Genomic DNA, 22,756 nt, shown 5'->3' with positions numbered 1-22,756 from the left:
AAAACACTAAAAATTCAATAAATTTTTTTTAATATTAAAAACAATATAATTCTAATTCAATATTAATATTAAATTATCAAAAAAATATTTAAAAGTTTAATATTAATATTATTTAATTTAACATAACAAATATACATTATCCTGAAGTGCAACAGCTAAATAACAACTTACTACTTTATATTATTATGAATTCTTTAATCTTTAATAATAATACATGTAAAAATAAATGACGTAAAATATTATATAATTTAATACAATAAAAACAACAATAAATTAATTAAATAATTCATAATATAATCTAAATATTTAACATTATATAATTAAATGCAATAAAAACATTTATTTTTTTGGGTGGTTCATGTTCATTGTGTTGGAGCATTTGCACACCTAACCAACAACAACAAAAATAATAATTAAATGATATTAATATTTTTACTCTTATCATTATTATTATTATTAATTATATATGAAGCTTTCATGACCTCTTATTATTTGTCAGATAATATAATATAATATAATAATATTTGACAATATATAATTAAATACAATAAAAATAATTATTTTTTTCTTTTTCCTCATTGTGCTGGAGCATGTGCAAGAGCTAAACAACAACAATAATTTATTATTTTATATTATTACTATTAAATGATTTAAATTATTAAAATGTGAAATGTAATTTAAATATTTAATATTATATAATTTAATAAAATAAAAACAATTTATTTTGAGGATTTCTGTTCATTGTGCTGGAGCATTTGGACATCTAACAACAAACACAAAAGTAGTAGTAATAATAATAATAATAATAATAATAATAATTATTATTATTATTATTATTATATTAGCATTCTTCTGTTTTATTATTATTATTGCTAATATTAATTATACATGAAGCTTTCATGACCTCATATTATTTGTCAGATGGAAAGCAAAAACAACAATACTGTATTATTTTATATTATTATTATTCTTCAATTATTAAAATAACTAAAAATATATAATATAATATAATATAATATAACATAATATAATTATTTAACATTATATAATTAAATACAATAAAAATATTTATTTTGGGCTTTTTCCTCATTGTGCTGGAGCATGTGCAAGAGCTAAACAACAACAATAATTGATTATTTTATATTATTACTATTAAATGATTTAAATAATTAAAATGTGTAATGTAATTGAAATATTTAATATTATATTTAATTTTGGTTTTTTTAAATACTTGGAGGGTTTTTGTTCATCTTGGAGCATTTGCAAAGCTAACCAACAACAACAACAACAACAGTAATTATTATTATTATTTTATTTAGATTCTTCCTAATTATTATTATTATTATTATTATTAATTATACATGAAGCGTTCATGAAACTCAATCCAAAATGAATTGGTCACATCACAGGACTATGTAAATGACTATTATTTAAAGAGAATATAATAAGTAACGCTATTTTGATATTAATAGTTTCATTTTGATTTCACATTCAAATTAAATTAATAAAATTAATTAGAAATAATTTATATGATATATTATATAGATATAAATTATAATACTATATAATTTAATAAAATAAAAAGAAATATTAGCAAAGTAATTTCTCAGTAAAACAGAATCAGTTTTCATTTCCCACCATCCATTTCCATGTATCTGCGCAGCTCCATCTCTAACATGCTCTGTTTGTCTTCCAGCTCCAGCTGTCGAGACCTTTGAAACACAAAACTAGAATCACACAAATATATTTTCTGCTGCTGTTAGCACAGCCTGTAATTTAGTTTCTGCATAGAGGATCCAATTGTGCACAATATATGCTAAATACATGCAAAGCGGAGGGTTAAATAAATGAGGCCACTCTAAGCATTCATCTTAAGCATTAGTGCTCGTCAAAGATGTGCAGAAGAGAGGTTGCCAGGGGCAACAAGACGACGAGCTGGCTTTCAGGGAGGCTTGAGGTTTTTCAACACATGCAAAAATAAATGATGCACTTGGAGCAATAACTGCTATTGAGCTCCTTAATGTTAATTGTATTAATGTTGACATGATTATTTGGTTATGAAACCAAGATGTTTATTCATTTAACAGTTACGGTTCAGACTTACGCCACCATGAGATCCGACTCCTCAGAGAGCAGACTGTTCTTCTCCTGGACCAGATCAATCCACTGATCAATCGTTTCAGGGTCTGAACCTAAAACATACATACATCCACACACAGTTATGACGAGATCGCTTTATTCTCAGTTGATGCCACACTTTCACACCCTTTTGGCTTCTCCTAACCAACCTAGCATATAGTGCAATCTGGGATGCTTATAAAACAGTACTCAAAGAGTTTCCATTCATGCAGGGCACTAAAAAACTTTTAAATTAATTATATTAAACTAATTTAATTTAAAGAAATTAATATGCAAGCAAATAATAAAAATAATAATTTTTAATTATTTTAGTATATAAATGATAAAATTTTTAAATATTAAAATAATTTAAAAAGCGGAAAATATTTATTTATTATTATAATTATTTAATTATTTAAGTTACTTATTTTTGTGTGAATATTTGATAAATATAAAAATATATACACAATATATTACGTATGTATATATTTATGTCTGATTATTACTATTATTATTATAGTATTATATTATTTATTATAATATTGTTCTAAATATATAATATATAGTATAAATATATTACATGTATTATATATATTACATGTAAATTACATTTCAATATACATTTTTAACAATTAATAAAACACACATATATATATATATATATATATATATATATATATAAAATTTTATTTTATTACATTTAAAAAATGTATACTGCAAATTTAGTTTTGCAAAAGTATGTATTACTATTGCATAATTTAACCAAACATATATTATACATACATATATATTATTACTTATTTTTATTACATTATTATATTTTATTACTATATATTATTAAATTATAAGTATATTATATTTATTATATTATAAAAAATATATTACTAAATACATTATACATACATTACATATAAATTAAATTACAATATACATTTGTTACAATTAATAAAATACAATTTGTATTTTATTACATTTAAAAAATATACATTATATTGAAAAAATATATAAATATATATTATATTATATAAAATGTATATTGCAAATTTCTTTAACTATTAATTAATAATAACTAATTAATAATAAGAATAAATAAAATAATAAAATATTTATTAATATTACATAATTTAACAAAAAAATATATAAACACTATATTATAATAAACATTTATTATATTACCATAAATATATAATATATATTACATCATGTATATGTAATATATATATTATACAATTAATAAAATAAATATGCACATGTAATATCATACATTTATTAATATAGTATATTATATTATATAATATATAGTGCAAATTTATTTTATTAATTATTAACTAAAAATAATGATTGAATTTATTTTATTAAAAAATAATTTATTAATATTACATAATTTAACCAAACATTTAATATTAATAATATTTTAAAATTTAATTTATTTAATTTGTTAGACTAGACAATAATAACAATAATAATAATAATAATAAAAACAATAAGTAGTAGTAGTAGTAGTAGACAATAAGCTTTCATGACTATATTAATAGACTGATGGACTTTTTGTAAGTCAATTCAAATTCATTTGTAAAAAATGTTGTGCTTGCATATGAATTTCTTTACATTTTTGTTTAATAGACGTCTCAGTGACTATCCGTGCTATCGGGGTTAACGAGTTCGTTGGGCTTCAGTGTGAATTTAGCGCCCAGTCTGACTGCTGTAGAATATGATGAAGTGAAATCATTAGCAGTGAATGTGGTTTTCTGTAGATGGATGAGATGTCATACCAGCCTCTCCTCTCAGAGCTCTCTCCAGCTCCACTCCTTTCTCCTCCAGCTCTTTAAAGGTCACTTCTATCTCATCCAGCCGTCTCTGAATCGTCTGTGGAGGCGGCACAACCACGGCGGCATGACCAAATAAGAATGAAAATCAGATACTTGATTAAAATTAATGCTGATGTTTTTTTTCACTAAACTTCACAAAAAGGTCCCATTTGTTAACTCCAATCAATGAAAAATACTTCTAAAGCATTTTTTATTCTTAGTTAGTGTCAACACTTAATGATACATACCAAAATCAACTGTTGCATCAGTTAAAATTACTTCATGGAGCTGAGTCAACATAAACCAACAATGAACAGATGTATTTTAAGGTTAATGTTAGGTGATGGGACCTTACTGTACAGATTGACCCTTTTGTATAACATGCATGTGTTTTTTCACAAATATGGGAAACAATCTACACTTTTTCTGTGGACTTTGAAGTGTATGATCTTGCTCACCTGAGCTTTGTGGAAGCGCTGAATTTCGCTCATCCTTGCTTTCCGTTCCAGAGTTTTCATCCTCTTTAGGTCACGTTTCTCTGACTCAGAAATCTCAAAATCAGCCCCCTGAACACATAAAACACAAACCCAAGTCAACAACTTCCTATAAAACACATTTTAATCAGTCTACCAGAAATCAGGATCACATGATCTAGGATTTTTTCCACAAAAATAAAAGCTTAATAGTTTGAAAAAGACATTAAGACAGGTATAAATACTGTATTATTTTTAGTATTTTACAGTGAAATATTACAATATGCTTCCTAATTTAATATCTGTATTTATTATTATTATTATTATTATCATTATCATCATCATTATTATTATTATTATTATCATCATCATTATTATTAATAAAAAAATAATGTATTACCTTTAAAAAATATATATATTTGAATTTAATTTAAAATGCAATTAAATTTATTTATTAATTTATTTATTATTTTAATTGCATTTTAAATTCCAATCCAATTTTTATCAAGGGAAAACAAATATTTTTTTTTCCCCAAATCATGCAGCCTTTGTTCATGAAATGGCATCAACGTTTTATTCTGGGCAGTCATGCTCAAGTATCAACAAAAATACCTAAATATTCCTCTTTGTTTGTAATTATGTGTAAAAAACCATCATGCATAAAAACGCGGCCTTCTGACCAAATCTAGAGTTGTTCCCCAGCCAAAATAAGATACGGTGCAAGTGTTAAAATACTAATTTGAACATAATCTCACCTTGCAATCCAAATAATTGTCTTCTCGTTGAAGATCCTCTTCATCCTCATCTTCGTCATCATCAGCACCAGCTTCATTATCATCTTCTGACACATAATGGTCTAGCTGAGCTTGTCCTAATGAAAAATAACAGCAAAATTAACTATTTAAAACTTTAAAGTTTACAATAGAGATGTTTAGTGCTAAAAGACATTTAATACTATTAATAATATTACAATTATTAAAATAAAAATTATTAGAGTATTAAAAATACTATTTAAAATATTTTCTGTTGATTTTCTTTTATTTAGTCTACCGGCAGGTGTTTTCCACTAAAATAAAAGCTTGATGGTTTGAAAATGAAGAAATTAAGACAATAAATATTAGTATTGCACTGTAAAATTGTAAAACTGTAGCAAATTATTATTTATTATGTTATTTGTATTAAATGCATTTTTTTTTATTTTGCAGTGAAATTATATATATACCAGTCAAAAGTTTTTGAACAGTAATATTTTTAATGTTTTTTAAAGAAGTCTCTTCTGCTCACCAAGCCTGCATTTAAATGATCCAAAATACAACAAAAACAGTAATATTGTGAAATATTTTTACTATTTAAAATAACTGTTTTCTATTTGAATATATTTTAAAATGTAATTTATTTCTGAGATCAAAAATACATTTTCAGCATCATTACTCCAGTCTTCAGTGTCACATGATCCTTCAGAAATCATTCTAATATGCTGATTTACTGTTAGAGAAACATTTATTATTATTATTATTATTATTATTATCAATATAAGATTCTTTAATGAATAGAATCCATTTACCTGAAATAAAAAGCTTTTGTAGTTTCTTTTTTTTTGAAAATTATTATTTTTTGTTTTTAGAAAATTAATACTTTTATGTAGCAAGGATGCTTTAAATTGATCAAAAGTGATAATAACAACGTTTATAATGTTACAAAAGATTTCTATTTAAGCTAAATGCTGTTCTTATGAACTTTGTTCATCAAAAAAAAAAAAAAAAGCTGAAAAAATATACTCAGCTGTTTTTAACATAATAATAATAATTTTTTTAAAGCAGCAAATCAGCATATTACAATGCTTTCTGAATGATCATGTGACTGGAGTATTGATGCTAAAAATTCAGCTTAGAAATCACAGAAATAAATTACATTTTTTTAAATATTTTCAAATAGAAAACAGTTATTTTAAATAGTAAAAATATTTCAAAATTTTACTACTTTTGCTGTACTTTGGATTAAATAAATCCAGGCTTGGTAGAAGCGGAAGAGAAATCTTACTGTTCAAAAACTTTTGAACAGTATTTTAACATTTTAACAGAAGTCTGTAAATTACCTGTTCACCGCTCTGAAGCTCCTTTGAAGCAATCTGTATTATATAAAGCAATGTATAAAATCAACATGACTATAAAAAAAATTGGGCTCCTAACCTGAAGGTGCGACTCTAAGGACGCTGAAGCGCTGTTGTAGTCGAGGTGAAGACAGATTCCACGGAGAAAACTTGGAGCGCAACTTTCCATGTTGCGACTGTGTGGACGGTGGCGGTTCGCTCTTTCTTCTCATGCAGCGACGGTTCCGCTGGTCCCTCATGCTCCTCCCGGTCGCGGTGCCTCCGCTCCAGTAGCCCTCCTCCTCAACTCCTTCGTGCTGCTTGGAGGAAGAGGAGGTGGAAGCGGCAGAAGACGAGGCGGGCGTCTCCGAGTCTGAATCCTGGCTGAGCAGGTCGGCTTTTTCCTCTTCGCTCAGCTGAAGTTTGCGCAGGGATGGTTTGGGTTTGGATTCTGGTGTGAGGTCGTGATGACTTTCCTCTTGGTTCTGCTCTGCCTCTGAGGGCACCACGTTATGGACAGTGCGAGGTTTCGCAAGCGGAGCTCTGGACGCTCGCGGGGCCGGCACTGGAACGGACGGACTGCTGTTGTTTGGTTGGTTCTCAGCGCCTGTGCTCTCTGAGGGTTTGTGCGGTTCTTGAGAGTCAGATGGCGGTTGGTCTTCCTGCTCTGTTGGAGTAAGACACTCAGTCGATTCTTCAAAGTCAGGGTCAACGGAGATCTTATACGAGCCCTTCCTTCGTACGGAGAGGTGTGGAGGTGGGGATGAGATCTCCACAGTTTCACCATTTTGAGTTTTCTCTTTATCCTCCCCCTTATTTTCGACACAATTCTAGAAAACAGAAAAACATGACATTTTCATGATATTTTGGATCAAGTGTGTGAACTGTTGCACTGAAAAATTGTTTTAGATACAGAAATGTGTCAAAATGCAATTCAAAAGTTTGGGTTGGTATGATTTTTAAATATTTTGAAAGAAGTCTTTTATGCTTATTAAGGCTGCATTTATTTGATCAACAATACAATAAAAACAGTGAAATTGTGAAATATTATGAGAATTTAAAATACCTGTTATCTATGTGAATGTATTTTAAAATTAATTTAATTTAAGTAACTTATATTTGTGACGCAAAGCTGAATTTTCAGCATCATTACTACAGTCTTCAGTGTCATGATCCTTCAGAAATCATTCTGATATGCTGATAAAACTCCTGACTGCACAAATTCCTGTTGAAATGACTCATTTTAACAGTGAAAATGTTTAGAATAGCAGTAAATGTGACTGCCCTAGGGGTGTGTGAGATTTATCGTCTACAATAATATCATAATTGTTTTTAACAATGTGTAAGCTGACATTACCAAGTACACTACCAGTCAAAAGTTTTTAGATTTTTAGTTTCTAGATTAACCAAGTCCGCATTTATTTGATCCAAAGCACAGCAAAAACAGTAAAATTTGTAAATATTTTTACTATTTAAAATAGCGGTTTCTATTTGAATATATTTTAAAAAGTCATTTATTCAAAGCTGAATTTTTAGCATCATTAATCCAGTCACATGATCCTTCAGAAATCATTCTGATATGCCACTCAAAAAAACATTCATTATTATTATGTTGAAAACAGCTGAGCAGAATTTTTTCAGGTTTCTTTGATGAATAAAAAATTCTGAAGAACAGCATTTATTTGAAATAGAAATCTTTTGTAACACTATAATTATCTTAATCATCACTTTTGATCAGTTTACAGTATCTTTGCTAAATAAAAGTATTAATTTCTATAATTTCTACAAAAATTATATTAACTCCAAGCTTCTGAATGTTATACTGTATAAATGTTACAAAAGCTTTTTATTTTAGATAAATGCTGATCTTTGGATCTTTCTATTCATCAAAGAATCCTGATGTTGATAAATATTGATGATGATAATAATAATAATAATAATAATAATAATAATAATAATAATAATAAGAAGAAGAAGAAGAAGAAGAAGAAGAAGAAGAAGAAGAAGAATCGAAAAATACTTCTTGAACAGCAAATCAGCTTATTAGAATGATTTCTGAAGGGTCCTGTGACACTGAAGACTGGAGTAATGATGCTTTGATTACAGTAATAAATTACATTTTAAAATATATTCACATAGAAAACAGCTTTTTAAATAGTAAACATATTTCACCCAGACAAGTTAATGATACAAGGATATACATGAAATGGTTCTTTTAAACCTGTCAAATAAATAATATAAATATAAAATAAACACTCCTAATTACTGCTTATTAATAGTTGTTCAATTTTAGAATTTGGTAAGAATTGAGTAGGATTTAGAAATAAGGTCTTGCAGAATAAGACATTAATATGTGCTTTTTAAGTAATACTCATACTAATAACCAACTAGTTAATAGTGAGAATTGGACACTAAAGTGTTACCAATATTCTTATTAAGTCACCAAAGTATTTAAAGGAGAAGTCCACTTCCAGAACAAAGATTTATAATGCACTCACCCCCTTGTCATCCAAGATGTTCATGTCTTTCTTTCTTCAGTCGTAAAGAAATTACGTTTTTGAGGAAAAAAATTCATTTTTCTCCATATAATGGACTGATATGGCACCCCGATTTTGAACTTCCAAAATGCAGTTTAAATGTGGCTTCAAACGATCCCAGTTGTGGTTGTAAACAATCCCAGCCGAGGAAGAAGGGTCTTATCTAGCAAAACGATCAGTTATTTTCATAAAGATAATACAATTTAAATACTTTTTAATGTCAAACACTAGTCTTGTCTTGCTCTTCCCGACTTGTTTTTTCTGGTTTATGACAGTTAGGGTATGTCTAAATACTCCCATCTCATGTTCTCCCTCAACTTCAAAATCGTCCTATTTCGCTGTTTTACCTTTTTTGTTAAGAGTGTTTGATCTTCTTTGCATGTTCACTTTGCAAAAACTGTGTCGGTACTTCTGCAGCAATGTAGGATGATTTTGAAATGTTTTTTGAAGTTGAGGGAGAAAATATGATTGGAGTTTTTCAACATTCCCCAACTGTCTTGAGTACAGGTAGAGCAAGACGAGCATTTGAGATTAAAAAGTATTTAAATTGTATTTTTTTTTAAAGAAAATAACTGATCACTTCGCTAGATCTGGATCGTTTACAACCGCATTTGGGATCGGGGTACCGTATCAGTCCATTATACGGAGAAAAATCCGGAAATGTTTTCCTCAAAAAACACAGAAAGACATGAACATCTTGAATGGCAAGTGGGTGAGTACATTATCTGTAAATTGCTGTTCTGGAAGTGCACTTCTCCTTTAAAATGAGAGGGGTACATAAAAAGCATGCATTTTAAGGTTAGACTTTAAATTTTGATGTTAAATCCACTATTGTATCGTATATAAATGTTCTACAGTCTATACACAGTATTAAGTTTAATTACATAAGAAGTAACTGTTACTTAGTAATCCCTTACTTTACTTTTTCAGAGGAAAGGTAATTACAGTAACTAATTACTTAGTAACTAGTTACCCCCAACACTGCTCTCATGTATATTTTACAGCATTAGTCGAGAGATTTTTTTTTTTCCCCTGAGAAAATCTGGCATGTACTGTACCTGATATATAACCAAAATAAGCAATATAGAGTCAAATTGAATCGAATTGCAAGCTTGTGAATCAGAATTGAATCAAATCGTGAAATTTGTGTCATATTTATTTATCCATGACAGTCATAAACCAACCAAGGTACCAGCACTTGGTAAAAATATTGTTTAATTATCATTATTGCAATAAAATCCCTAAAGTATTGAGATATTAATTCAATTTTTGTCAATATCGCACACCCCTAAACCGCACCTAACACAATAATGCACATTAAATATGTACATTCATTTGCGTACTAGCATTATGTTTGTTAAAATAAGTAGTACTAGCTGCTTGTCCTCAAGTCATGAATAGGCTGCAAGAAAATTACATCAGTAGCTCACAGAAAACTGCATCAGCTCGGAGGAGTCTTATGACCAACCACTAGGAATCCAATCCCACAAACGCCCTCTTCACACACACACACACACACACACACACACACACACACACGCCACAGAAACAGATTCACAGTACAATCACACAGCGTTAAACACCACTCTGCACAAGAGCTGGAAAGGAAAGGAAATGTTTTCCCTGACGCAGCAACTGACCCACATTAGTTCTTGTCATATCATGTTGTTTCATAAGAAATGGCTGAATATATCTTACTGATGAAGACTCATCAGATTACTTTTAAGTCATGATACTTGAGATTTTCATCTGACAGATGATAAAACTACTAGAAAATCAGCCCTGAGGAAGTTAAAATCTATTACCATGGTATCATATCCAAATAAATCAATTTCATATATATTTTAGCGTATATGAACTACAGAACTATGGCTTAATAATCAAAGTTATTATGCTCCCCACACTCTCAGAGCAATATCCTTCCCAGTTTCCTCACACAAGAGATCCGACAGTAAATAGGAGGCAATCAAGCGTCTCATTAGCTCTGATGTGATTCATACCTGTGAGCCTCTGTGACCTTCATCACCCTCTTCTTCCTCGGCCGCTGAGTGCAGCTCACAGTAGAATCTCCCTGCAGACAAATCAAATTCAACAACATGTTTTGCACTGGTCTGCGCTGTAAATATTAAGGGATGTAACACTGATGTACGTGCTTTTTCAGACAAGGGGTAAATTATTGAACAAGACGCCACAAGCAGAGAAGATCGGTTTTTGAAGTGCATAGGTGGTTGATTGTGATTTAGATGTGTTGTAATAACTGGAAGGTAATAAAACAGCATTTCACACTGTGCAAGTTATGAATAGCTTATGTAATAATTTATGTAACGTCCAAGATGTTTCGGTCCTTATGATAGAAGATGAGAGACAAGATGAAGTGCATGATAAATAATAAAATAAATTGCATTGCGTAACATAAGAAATATAAAAAATAACAATGCTGGAATATTTATTATCATTCAGAAATGATGAAAAATTATATACTGTATGTAGGCCTACTTTTATCTGCTGTTACACATTGATTACAAAAATAAAACTAAATAAAATGAAGTAAAATAAAATGATGTATAACAAAGCAAAATAAAATAAAGCATAATAATGTAAAATAAAATGATGTATAATAAAAATAAGTATACTAAAGTAAAAAAAAATAATAAAATAAAAAAAGCATAATAAGGTAAAGTAAAATGGAGTATATTAAGGTAAAATAAAATGAAGTACTAAAATAAAAATAAAATATTATATGGTAAAGTAAAATGAAGCATAGGGTAAAATAAAATCAAGTATACTAAACTAAAATATAATGAAGAATAATAAAGTAAAATTAAATAAAAAATTAAATAAAAATTAAATAAAAGCACAATAAGGTAAAATAAAATGAAGTGTATTAAAGTAAAAATAAAAATAAAAGTAAAAAATATAAAACAAAATAAAATATAATAAAATGAAGCATAATAAAGTTACATAAAATTAAATATAATAAGGTAAAATAAAATGAAATAAAATAAAGTAAAATAAAATAAAATTATGTATAATAAAGCAAAATTAAATGAAGCATAATAACATAAAATAAAATGAAATATAATAAGGGAAAATAAAATCAAGTATACTTAAGTAAAATTAAATGAAGTAAAAACTTTTTTTTAAAAAAAGGTAAACCTAAAAATGAAATAAAATAAAATAAAATAAAATAAAAATAAAAAGTAGTATAATAAATAAATAAATAAATAAATAAGGTAAAGTAAAAAGAAGTACAATATGGTAAAATAAATTCAAATATACAAAAGTAGAATAAATTAAGTATAATAGAGTAAAATAAAATAAAATAACAAAAAATAAAATGTAAAATAAAGTATAATAAGGTAAAATGAAGTATAACAGAGTATAATAAAATGAATAAAATGAAATAAAATAAAAAAATAAAATAAAACATAAAATAAAGTATAATAAGGTAAAATAAAAATAAAATAAAATAAAATAAAAAATAAAGTATAATAATGTAAAATAAAAATAAAAATAAAATACAATAAAATACAATAAAGCATAATAAGGTAAAGAAAATGAAGTACACTAAAGTAAAAATAAAAAATTAAATAATAAAATAAAATAAAATGAAGTATAATAAAGTAAAAAATAATACAAAAATAAAATAAAATAACAAAATGAAATAAAATAAAATAAAATATAAAATAAAATAAAAATATAATAAGCTAAAGTAAAATGAATTACAATAAGGTAAAATAAAATGAGGTATACTAAAGTAAAAATAAAATAAAATAAAATAAAATAAAATAAAATAAAGAAGCACTACGTCATATCAAGGATTTTTGGCACTGACCATATATACGGGACTTACCCGTGTCGGCGTGGAAAGTGTATCCGCCCTGCCGCAGGGTGGAGTTGCACTGATAACAATTGAAGCAACTGCGATGGAAGAACTTGCCCTCAGCACTTCCTCTCTCCAGCACGTAGAGATGCTTGTTGCAGAAATAACAGAGCTCACTGCTGCCTGCCTCTGATGAGGACATGGGCACTACAGGCGCCGCAGGCTGGACATAAGACAACGTTTAAGATATTGCACATACAATGACACGCACACATAACAGAATAACTGTCTTCACTTTTAACGGCTTTGAACAGCACTGTTGCACCGTTACATTGAGAAACTTTATTTCACCACTTACTTTTTCCTCTTTCACTTCCTTCTCCTCCTCTTTCTCCTTCATCTTTTGCTGTTTTGGTCCTTTCTCCGATGCCAGCCGGTCCTGAGAGACACAGATCACATGATCTCATTTACAGCTCAGGTTACATAATGTGGCGACAGCAGATCGACAGAAATAAACAATGATTTCACTGTTACCCTGCACTGCAAACACACAGCGAGCAAACACTAGCCTCTTTTTTTGTCTCCTTCTTTTATCATTGGTTTTACTTCCTCACTGTGGTGACAGCATGGAAGTAATTAGCTTTGGCAACAGCTGTGTAAGAACGCCCATTCAGTTGTGGTTCGTTACGACTTCATGCTCTATTTAACCTAAAAACTACACATGACCTTTGAAGGGCACCACTGCTAAAATATCAACAATAAAGGGTCTGTTTTATATGATAACAGGCAGATGTTTGTGTACCTTGCGCCTTTGGATAGAGTTGCGCTTAAGCGTGTTGAGGAAGAAGGTGGCCGTGCGGGCTCTGGACAGCGAGAGGGTCTTGGTGTTGGGTGAGAGGCTGTTGGAGCGCTCTGAGAAAGACGAGAAGAGAGAAAATAGTGAGATGCAAATAAATGGATAATAGATATGGAGAAATAAGTCTCCCAGAAACGTTTCCACAGCTATATTTAAAGATGCAGCTCACGCAGCACTAAAAGCAAAGTACAATTGTATAAATTTAAGAAATAGGTTAATGTGGCAAGAAATAAATGATACGTAAAAGCAAAAATGCTTCAATATTTTTAAACCATAAAAATGACTACAAATCATAAAACATAACATATAACCTGTTCATAAAACATCATCTATTATTTACGATTTTCATATTGCATCAAAACCTTGTAAACACTGTGTAATTCAACAACTTATAGCAGTATACATAATAATAATATAAATAAAAAAATATAAGAAAATGTGTATGTATAAAATATACAAAAAAAAAAAAAAAATTATATATATATATATATATATATATACACATACACACATATATACATATACATATACACACACAAATAAATAAATAAATAAATAAAATAAATAAATAAATAAAATAAATAAATAAATAAAAAAGCAATAACATAAAAATTTAAATAACATAAAAAAGTTCATAAATATCTAAATACATTAATTAAAAAAAAAAAAAAAAAAAAAAAAAAATTGCCAAATCTTATTTCCTGTGTTTGACAACTGACAACTGAAATAATAATAATAATAATAATAATAATAATAATAATAATAATAATAATAATAATATTATTATTATAAAATAAAATAATTATATATTTTATTAATTTATTTATTTATTTTAATATAATAATAATAATAATAATAATAATAATAATAATTAAAAATATATAATTTGTTTTTTTATTTATTTTTTATATAAAAAAATAATAAATATAGAAATACAAGTAAATAAATAAATAAATAAAATTAATTAATTAATTTATTTATTTAAATAAAAATAGCAAAAACCTAAAAGCATGGTATTGTACATACCACTGTAGGAAAAGACAATAACGTAATATAAAATAAATAAATAATAAATATCTAAATGCATTTAAAATAAAAACAAAAATACAAATATATTTAAATATTAATAAACAATAATAAATTTAAAAATGCAAAATCTTAAAAGCACTGTATTTTACATGTAGTTCAACATCTCAAAGCAATAACATAATATTAATCATACAAAAAAATGAAGTTAATAAATATCTAAATACATTTAAAATAAAAACAAAAACAGATAAATAAAATAAATAATTACATTTACAATAAATGTAGTACAAACATTGTGAATTGTAAATTAAACATGTAAATTAAAAATGCTTAAAATGCATTCACATCCCGAACATCACTGACCGTATCACACACACATAACTGAACAAAAAAAGCGTAATTTATAATCTCTTTCATAATCAAGAGCAACCTTACATAAACCATGCATTTTAGATGCAAGCAATTCGCTGGATCACTTCAGCAATACATAAAAATGAATATAAAGTTAAATAAAACAATACTCCATAATCACAATAAATAAAAAAGAAAATATAATAAAATAACTTCCTACCCTTTAATCTGGCACAAATACGAGTCGTCACATTCAATATGCGGTTTGCAGTGGCGTGTTAGAGAGGAGCTGTATCGGATCCCACCCCCCTCCCCAGAATACACACATCCACAGTCTGCGTGAGTGACAGCTCAACCTGGAGCACATCTGTGTGAGATCCCCTCCCAAACACAGCATCCGACAACTAAACGCTCAATCCCGCTCCCCAAAGCCCCTCGAGCGGCTGCGATTCCTCCTCTGCAGATGCCGTTTTGTAATCTGTCTCACAGAGCGGTGCGTGTCGAGGCTGGACTGAGATCCACTCCCACCGAATCACCCATGAGCAGATGATTTCTCCCCAGCTGAGTGCATTTGCTGCTGCTGCAGCCGCTGCTGTCAGACTACAGACTACAGCAGAATACTGCCCATTCGCAGCAGTGCATGCTGGGAAGGGGTCTTAAAGAGACAGCAGCACTGATTTCAGGTGGTGATGATGATGCTGTTATATGAGCTATTATCAGAGACATTCATCAGCCAACCTGTTTCTCTAAAATTAATTTTCGATTCTGAATTTTCACACGGATCATGAATTGAAACAAAGCTGAAAATTTACAGCTGAGAAATCGTGACAGTATTGGTCACAAGCATGAGCATGTTAACATACACTATCGTTCATAAGTCTGGAGTCAGTGAGATTTTTTAAAAAGAAATTATATTTTTTTTTCAGGAAGGATGCATTAAATTGATCAAAAGGGACAGTAAAGGCATTTATAATGTTGCAAAAGATTTATATTATTTCAAATAAATGTGGTTCTTTTGAACTTTCCAATCAAAGATAAAAGAAAAAAAAGAAATATACAAAAACATTAAGTCTTCAACATTGATAGAGCAGCAAATCAGCATATTAGAATGGTTTCTGAAGGATCATGTGACACTGGAGACTGTAACTAATGATGCTGAAAATTCAGCTTTGCATCACAGAAATACATTATATTTTTAAATATTTTCAAATAGAAAACAGTTGTTTTAAACTGTAATAATATTTCACATTATTACTGTTTTTACTGCATTTTTAATCAAATAAATGTAGCCTTGATGAGCAGAAGAGACTTAAAAAAAATATATAAAAATAAACATTTTAAACCGTAATGTATGACAACCTACATTTACACACAAAAATTAATTTTTTGTAATTGTTTAAAATTTAATTATGGACATTTTTAAACAATTAGTTCACTTCCAGAATAGGAAAAATCTCTCATAATTTGCTCACCCCCTTGTCATCCAAAATGTTCATGTCTTTCTTTCAACAGTTGCAAAGAAATTAAGTGTATCGAGGAAAACATTCCATGATTTTTCTCCATATGGTCGACTTCAATGCAGAGCTAGAAAAGATGAGCATTTGAGGTTAAAAGTATATAAATATAAAAAATTTTTGAAAACGACCAATCGTTTCACTAGATTAGACCCTTCTTCCTCGGCTGGGGTTATTTAGAGCCCTTTGAAGTTGCATTTACACTGCATTTTGGAAGTTCAAACTCCAAAGAAGGGACACCATAGAAGTCCACTCCATGGAGAGCAATCCTGAAATGTTTTCCTCAGAAAACATAATTTCTTTATGACTGAAGACAGAAAGACATGAACACCTTGGATGACAAGGGGGTGAGTAAATTATTTGTACATTTTTGTTCTGGATGTGAACTACTCCTTTAAAGGTAAAGCCCTTTAAAATTAGATATTCAGTCTGAAACTGAAAAAGCAGTGATTACCTGCTGGTGTATGTTTCTCTGTGAGAGCGTTGCGTATCTGCGTGAGGTAGGCAACCATAGACAGCTGGTCAATTTTCCCGCAGGTGGTCATATCACTGGGACGCATGATGGGGGCAACGCCAAGCTCTTTCTCCACAAGGTCAAAGGCCAACTTATTGTTCCCAGTGATGTTATATTCATCTAGACAAGACATGTCACTGAAAGAGAGGATAAAATGCATTTTATTTGCATATTGTTGCATGTATCTATCTCTCTCTCTATCCCTCTCTCTATCTCTCTATCCCTCTCTCTATCTATCTATCTATCTCTCTGTCTCTCTGTCTGTCTCTCTATCTCTCTCTCAAAAGTTTGGGGTAAGTAAGATTTTTATTTCTAGCTTCTTTTCTTAAAATTGTGAAATATAAACCCACAATTACAAGTTATAAAGTCCAATATAATATTTCTTACAATAGCAAATTTACATCTCACAATTCTAACTTTATAACATAAAACAGTGACTTTATATTATACAGTTCTGACTTTGTAACTTGCAGTTGTGAGTTTATATTAGAGCCCTGCATTTTAGCCCGAGCCTGACGGACCCTGACTTTTTTACGCCCCTAGGGCCTGGCTTTGGGCCAGTTTTCACGTCATAGTTCAGACGCGGGCCGGGCTTCAGGCCTGTTTTAGGATTCTCCTTGTTTTTATATTTTAGACATCTACCAATTATGATGATGAAAAAAAATTCTGCACTGGTGGAAACAACACAAGACTTCACTTTCGCTTTCACTTTCAAGACCAGCTCAGAAGGCGTTTAGTGTCTCCATCAGCAGCGAGCTTTTTGTTTTTGATTTGTTTTATTTTGTTAAGTAATAATTTAAAACTTTCTATAGATACATGTATCATGTCTGTGACGTATGTACTTGCTGAGTTTTGGTTCATTTTTGTGAAGCGTTCCTGCTGAGACGATAGAAAGCGCATGTTTGTTTTCTTTATTTTCTAAAAGCACTGTTTGCAACGTTTTGTTGATAGTGTGAGTGCACACAAATAAAAGTAGACCCTTTACAGTTCCGAATGATGTATTACTCTTACATTTATGGGCAAAAATGACAGAATATTTTAAATTGTTTCCAATGAAATAACGACTGCGCTGGCACCTCCATGTCTTGCAAATCTGCTTTAGCTTCCACTCTCAGCACAAATTATTGAAGATGCATCTAACAGCGCACATTTATCTAGGTTTAACATTTAAACTAACATTGTTTTAAACCTGAAATGTTTTATATTGATTGTATTTTATATTGATTGTATTGATGATCTGAGAAGGCAAAATTGATTCAACAGATTATTATCAGTCTTCCGCTGGCTGTTTGGTCATTACTTTAAAAAACAAAAATGTATATTTAATGAATAAAAAAAAATGCTTCAAACATTTTTCTAAAAAACAAAATGAAATATAATCACTTTGCCATTACATACAAAACTGAACTATTTTAATAGCTGAAACGGTAGTATAAGCTGCTTTGGGAGAAGGAGGAAAAAAGACAGGCTCAGGTCAGACTCAGGCCGAGAACTCTGATAAGCTGTCGGACAAGGGCCGGGCTAGGGCCTGAGCACCTCGGGCCAGGGCTGGGCTAGGGCCTATATTTAAGGCCTGTGCAGTGTTCTAGTTTATATCATGCAATTCTGATGGAGAAAAAAATAGAATTGCAAGATGTACACTACCAGTCAAAAGTGTTTTTTGTTTTTTAAAAGAAAAAGTAAGTCTCTTCTGCTCACCTAGCTGGCATTTATTTGATCCAAATACAGCAAAGTCAGAAACATTTTTACTATTTTAAATAACTGCTTTCTAATTGAATATATTTCAAAATGTAATTTATTCCTGTGATTTCAAAGCTAAATTTTCAGCATCATTACAGAAGTCTTCAATGTCACATGATCCTTCAGAAATCTTTTTTAATATGCTGGTTTGCTGTTCAAGAAACATTTATTATTATTATTATCAATTTAAAACAGTTGAGTAAATTTTCTTCAGGATTCTTTGATGAATAGAAAGATCCAAAGATCAGCGTTTATCTAAAATAAAAAGCTTTTGTAACATTATACACTATACCATTCAAAAGCTTTGGGTTTTTTCTGGGAAAGAAATTATAGAAATTAATACTTTTATTTAGCAAGGATGCTTTAAATTGATGATAAAGGCATTTATAATGTTACAAAATGTTTTTTGAGCAGCACATCAGAATATTAGAATGATTTCTGAAGGATTATGTGACTGGAGTAATGATGCTAAAAATTCAGCTTTGAAATCACAGGAATAAATCACATTTTAAAATATATTAAAATAGAAAACATTTCTTTTGAATAGTAAAAATATTTCATATTTTTTACTGTTTTTGCTGTACTTTGGATCAAATAAATGCAGGCTTGGTGAGCAGAAGAGACATTAAAAATCTTACTGTCCAAAAACTTTTGACTTTTGATAAGTCAGATTTGTGAGTTAAAAAGTCACAATTACTTTTATATTTTTTATTCAAATGCCGAAAACTTCCAATTTTTTAAGAAATATTTTGTAACTTCATAAATGTCATAAACTGTCATGCTTAATCAGATTGTTGATTAAGCTGCTCTTACATGAGGTCAGGTCTGAAGCTGTGGATGAGAGCGCAGAGAGCCATGCCGGACCTCCAGGACTCGGTCAGGTCTTTCACCTTCACATGTTTGTACCCCGATGTGTTCTTCTGACACCAGGACAGCAGATCCTCCAGACGCCTCATAGAGTCTAAACACAAATTCAGCTCATCACTTCACTGAAAAATCTGAGTTTGTTCATTTTTGAGATGGATAATGATAATATATTAACACATTGAAAACAATTATACATTATTTTTAATTGCTAAAGGGTGCAAAAAATCTAAATATTGAGAAAATTGCCTTGTTTTCCAAGTTGTCCAAATGAAGTTCTTAGCAATGCAGATTACTAATCAAAAATTAATTTGATATATTTACAGTAGAAAATTTACAAAATATCTTCATGGAACATGACCTTTACTTAATATCCTAATCATTTTTGGCACAAAAGAAAAATTTATAATTTTGACCCATACAATGTAAGACTGATTTTGTGGTCCAGGGTCACATATATTACAGATAAACACAAAGTCATACATATATACACAAACGTAAGTATAAATAAGTTACAGTGTGGGATTTACCTTTTTTAGGTTTAGTTTTTATGATGGGTTTCGTCTGTTTGTAGGCTTTACCATCCTCTATGTCATACAGGCGCTTGATCTTTAAATTGAACACAAAAGTCTTAAATAAAAACCCAATGATTAAAAACACTTAAACTGCTAGTTACAGTACTTCAGGCAGCTTTTGCATGTGTGTAGGTGTGCGTCTAGGACTTTGTGTTTGACCTGTATGGGTTTGATAGAGGACCGGTTGACGTTTGGGTAACGCGTGGATGGATCGATGCTGTAGGCAGCGTAGTTCTTGCTGGTGTTTTCTGGAGACGCCTGAGAGAGTAACTGATAAACGCTCTCCCTGTAAAACATATACACAGCATCATGCACTGAATCATGTAGGCATTTTATATTGCTTTCTATTGATACAGCTCATATGTTTGTTTTTGTCTTTGAAATAAATCTCTTATGCACACCAAAGTTGCATTTATTTAATTAAACACACAGTAAAATTGTGAAATATTATTTAAAATTAAAATACATTTTTCTATGTTAATATATTGTGAAATGTAATTTATTCCTGTGACACAAATCTGAATTGTCAGCATCATTACATTCAGTCTACAGTGTCACATGATCCTTCAGAAATGAAATATGCTGATTTGCTGCTCAAGGAACATGATTATTATTATCGATGCTGAAAACAGCATTTATTTGAAATATATATTTTTGTAATGTTATAAATGGTGTACAAACAGTAAATTATACCTCTCTGCCAACACCTCCAGGGGTGGGACACCTTTTCCCCAACTCCTGACCATCCACGCTGTGTCAAACGCAGCCAGGAAACCACGAGCAATGCCAGTACCCAGAGGCCAAAACGGCTGCAGGAAAATAAAAATGTAATAAAATAAACATTTTAAAAAGATTCATTTTTAATCTTTTTTTATTTTATTTTAATATGTTTATTTTATTGTATTTAATACATTTTATTTTAATACATTTTTATTTTATTTTATAAATTTTTATTTAATGTATTTTATTTCATTTTAATTCATTTTTATTTTATTTTATTTAATACATTTGTATTTTAATACATTTTTATTTAATTTTAATATGTTATTTTATTTTATACATTTTTATTTTAATACACTTATTTTATTTATATTTTCATTTTTAATCTATTTTATTTTATATTAATAATTTTTTATATGAATGTATTTGATTTTATTTTAATACATTTTTATTTTATTTATTTTATTTTATAGTTTTTATTTTAATACAATATATTTTAATGCATTTTTTATTTTATTTTATATATTTTTATTTTAATACAGTTTTTAATTTTATATTTTTATTTAATTTTAATACATTTTATTGTAATACATCTTTATTTAATTTTATTTAATAGATTAATTTGAATCTAATCTTAAATAAATTAAATAAAATTTTTATTTAATATTAAATAAAATTAAATACATATGTCTTAAAATAAAATAAAATAAAATAAAATAGATTAAAAATTATAATAAAATGTATTACAATAACATGTATAAAATAAAATAAAATTAAAATGTATTAAAATAAAATACAAATATTAAAATAAAAAAATGCATTAAAATAAAAATATATAAAATAAAAAATAATAAAATAAAATAAAATAAAATATTTGGTCGATATCTATATTTAGTTTTAATGGTCGATACACTTCTATATAGACAATTTTTTTACATAAACAATTTTTTAAAGAATAATCATACAACCTTATAATGTACAAAAAGACACTGTAGTACTTTTGAAAACTCAGACTGATATTATCATATTATTATCATATTGTCATAACCAGCCACACTGTTTACTCGTACACTCTACTCATAACATACCTCTACCAGACTGTCTCCCACCAACGCGATGAGCAGTCTCTTCCCCTTCCTCTCCCTCACCAGAGAGGCGTTCTCTGCCCTGTGCATGCAGGTGAAGTCAAACATGGCCACGTCAGGTTTGCCTACATGGTTCTTTGCAAACTCCAGGTCCGGCAGCATGTGATCTGTGGAGAAGTCAGCGGCGTCGTATGCGTACTTCTGCAGGGCCCCCTGGTTGACATTTGCAGGTGCGAGCAACTGATCGACATCAGAAAAGTCCTGAGAACGAGAAACAAGAACAGTTTCATGTCAGTCTTAGAATGATTTCTGTAGGATCATGTGACAATGAAAACTGCAGTAATGATGCTGAAAATTCAGCTTTGCATCACAGAAATAAATTATATTTTACAATATATTCACATAGAAAACTGTTATTTCAACCAGTAATAATATTTCACAATATTAGTGTAGTCATTTATTTCATTTGTACTCTGTTTGAGCTAAAATATACAGGTTGCATTTCTAAGAGAACATAAATAGCAACTGTCTGCAGTTATTCCAGTGAGAATAAAGGACAAGAATAGCTGTGAGGATTGATAAAAGTGTTTGTAAGTGTAAATGTAAACTGAAAACGAGTTGAAACACGCCTCTGCTGATAAAATCACGATCTCTTTTCCA

General features: G+C 29.1%; 1 protein-coding gene across 6 annotated transcripts in view; it reads right to left on the bottom strand.

Annotated features, from left to right (window-relative positions):
* mical1 (microtubule associated monooxygenase, calponin and LIM domain containing 1) overlaps window positions 1–22,756 on the bottom strand; it is a 42,578-nt gene that overhangs the window by 3,253 nt on the left and 16,569 nt on the right. For all 6 annotated transcript variants that reach the window (XM_051096634.1, XM_051096636.1, XM_051096637.1 and 3 more), the window contains exons 8-23: window positions 22,100–22,357; window positions 20,985–21,100; window positions 20,451–20,577; window positions 20,247–20,325; window positions 19,666–19,813; window positions 17,053–17,249; window positions 13,651–13,760; window positions 13,207–13,287; window positions 12,879–13,071; window positions 11,026–11,096; window positions 6,589–7,318; window positions 5,155–5,270; window positions 4,385–4,492; window positions 3,891–3,984; window positions 2,105–2,192; window positions 1,639–1,712 (exon numbers count right to left, since the gene is read on the bottom strand). In XM_051096634.1, the coding sequence (XP_050952591.1) occupies window positions 1,639–1,712; window positions 2,105–2,192; window positions 3,891–3,984; window positions 4,385–4,492; window positions 5,155–5,270; window positions 6,589–7,318; window positions 11,026–11,096; window positions 12,879–13,071; window positions 13,207–13,287; window positions 13,651–13,760; window positions 17,053–17,249; window positions 19,666–19,813; window positions 20,247–20,325; window positions 20,451–20,577; window positions 20,985–21,100; window positions 22,100–22,357 (2,590 nt within the window). The remainder of the gene's footprint in view (window positions 1–1,638; window positions 1,713–2,104; window positions 2,193–3,890; window positions 3,985–4,384; window positions 4,493–5,154; window positions 5,271–6,588; window positions 7,319–11,025; window positions 11,097–12,878; window positions 13,072–13,206; window positions 13,288–13,650; window positions 13,761–17,052; window positions 17,250–19,665; window positions 19,814–20,246; window positions 20,326–20,450; window positions 20,578–20,984; window positions 21,101–22,099; window positions 22,358–22,756) is intronic.

The sequence above is a fragment of the Labeo rohita genome, chromosome 23 (genome assembly GCF_022985175.1).
Source record: "Labeo rohita strain BAU-BD-2019 chromosome 23, IGBB_LRoh.1.0, whole genome shotgun sequence".
Lineage (NCBI taxonomy): Eukaryota > Metazoa > Chordata > Actinopteri > Cypriniformes > Cyprinidae > Labeo > Labeo rohita.
Note: the sequence above shows the minus strand (reverse complement) of the source record. Positions and strands in the feature narration are given on the sequence as shown.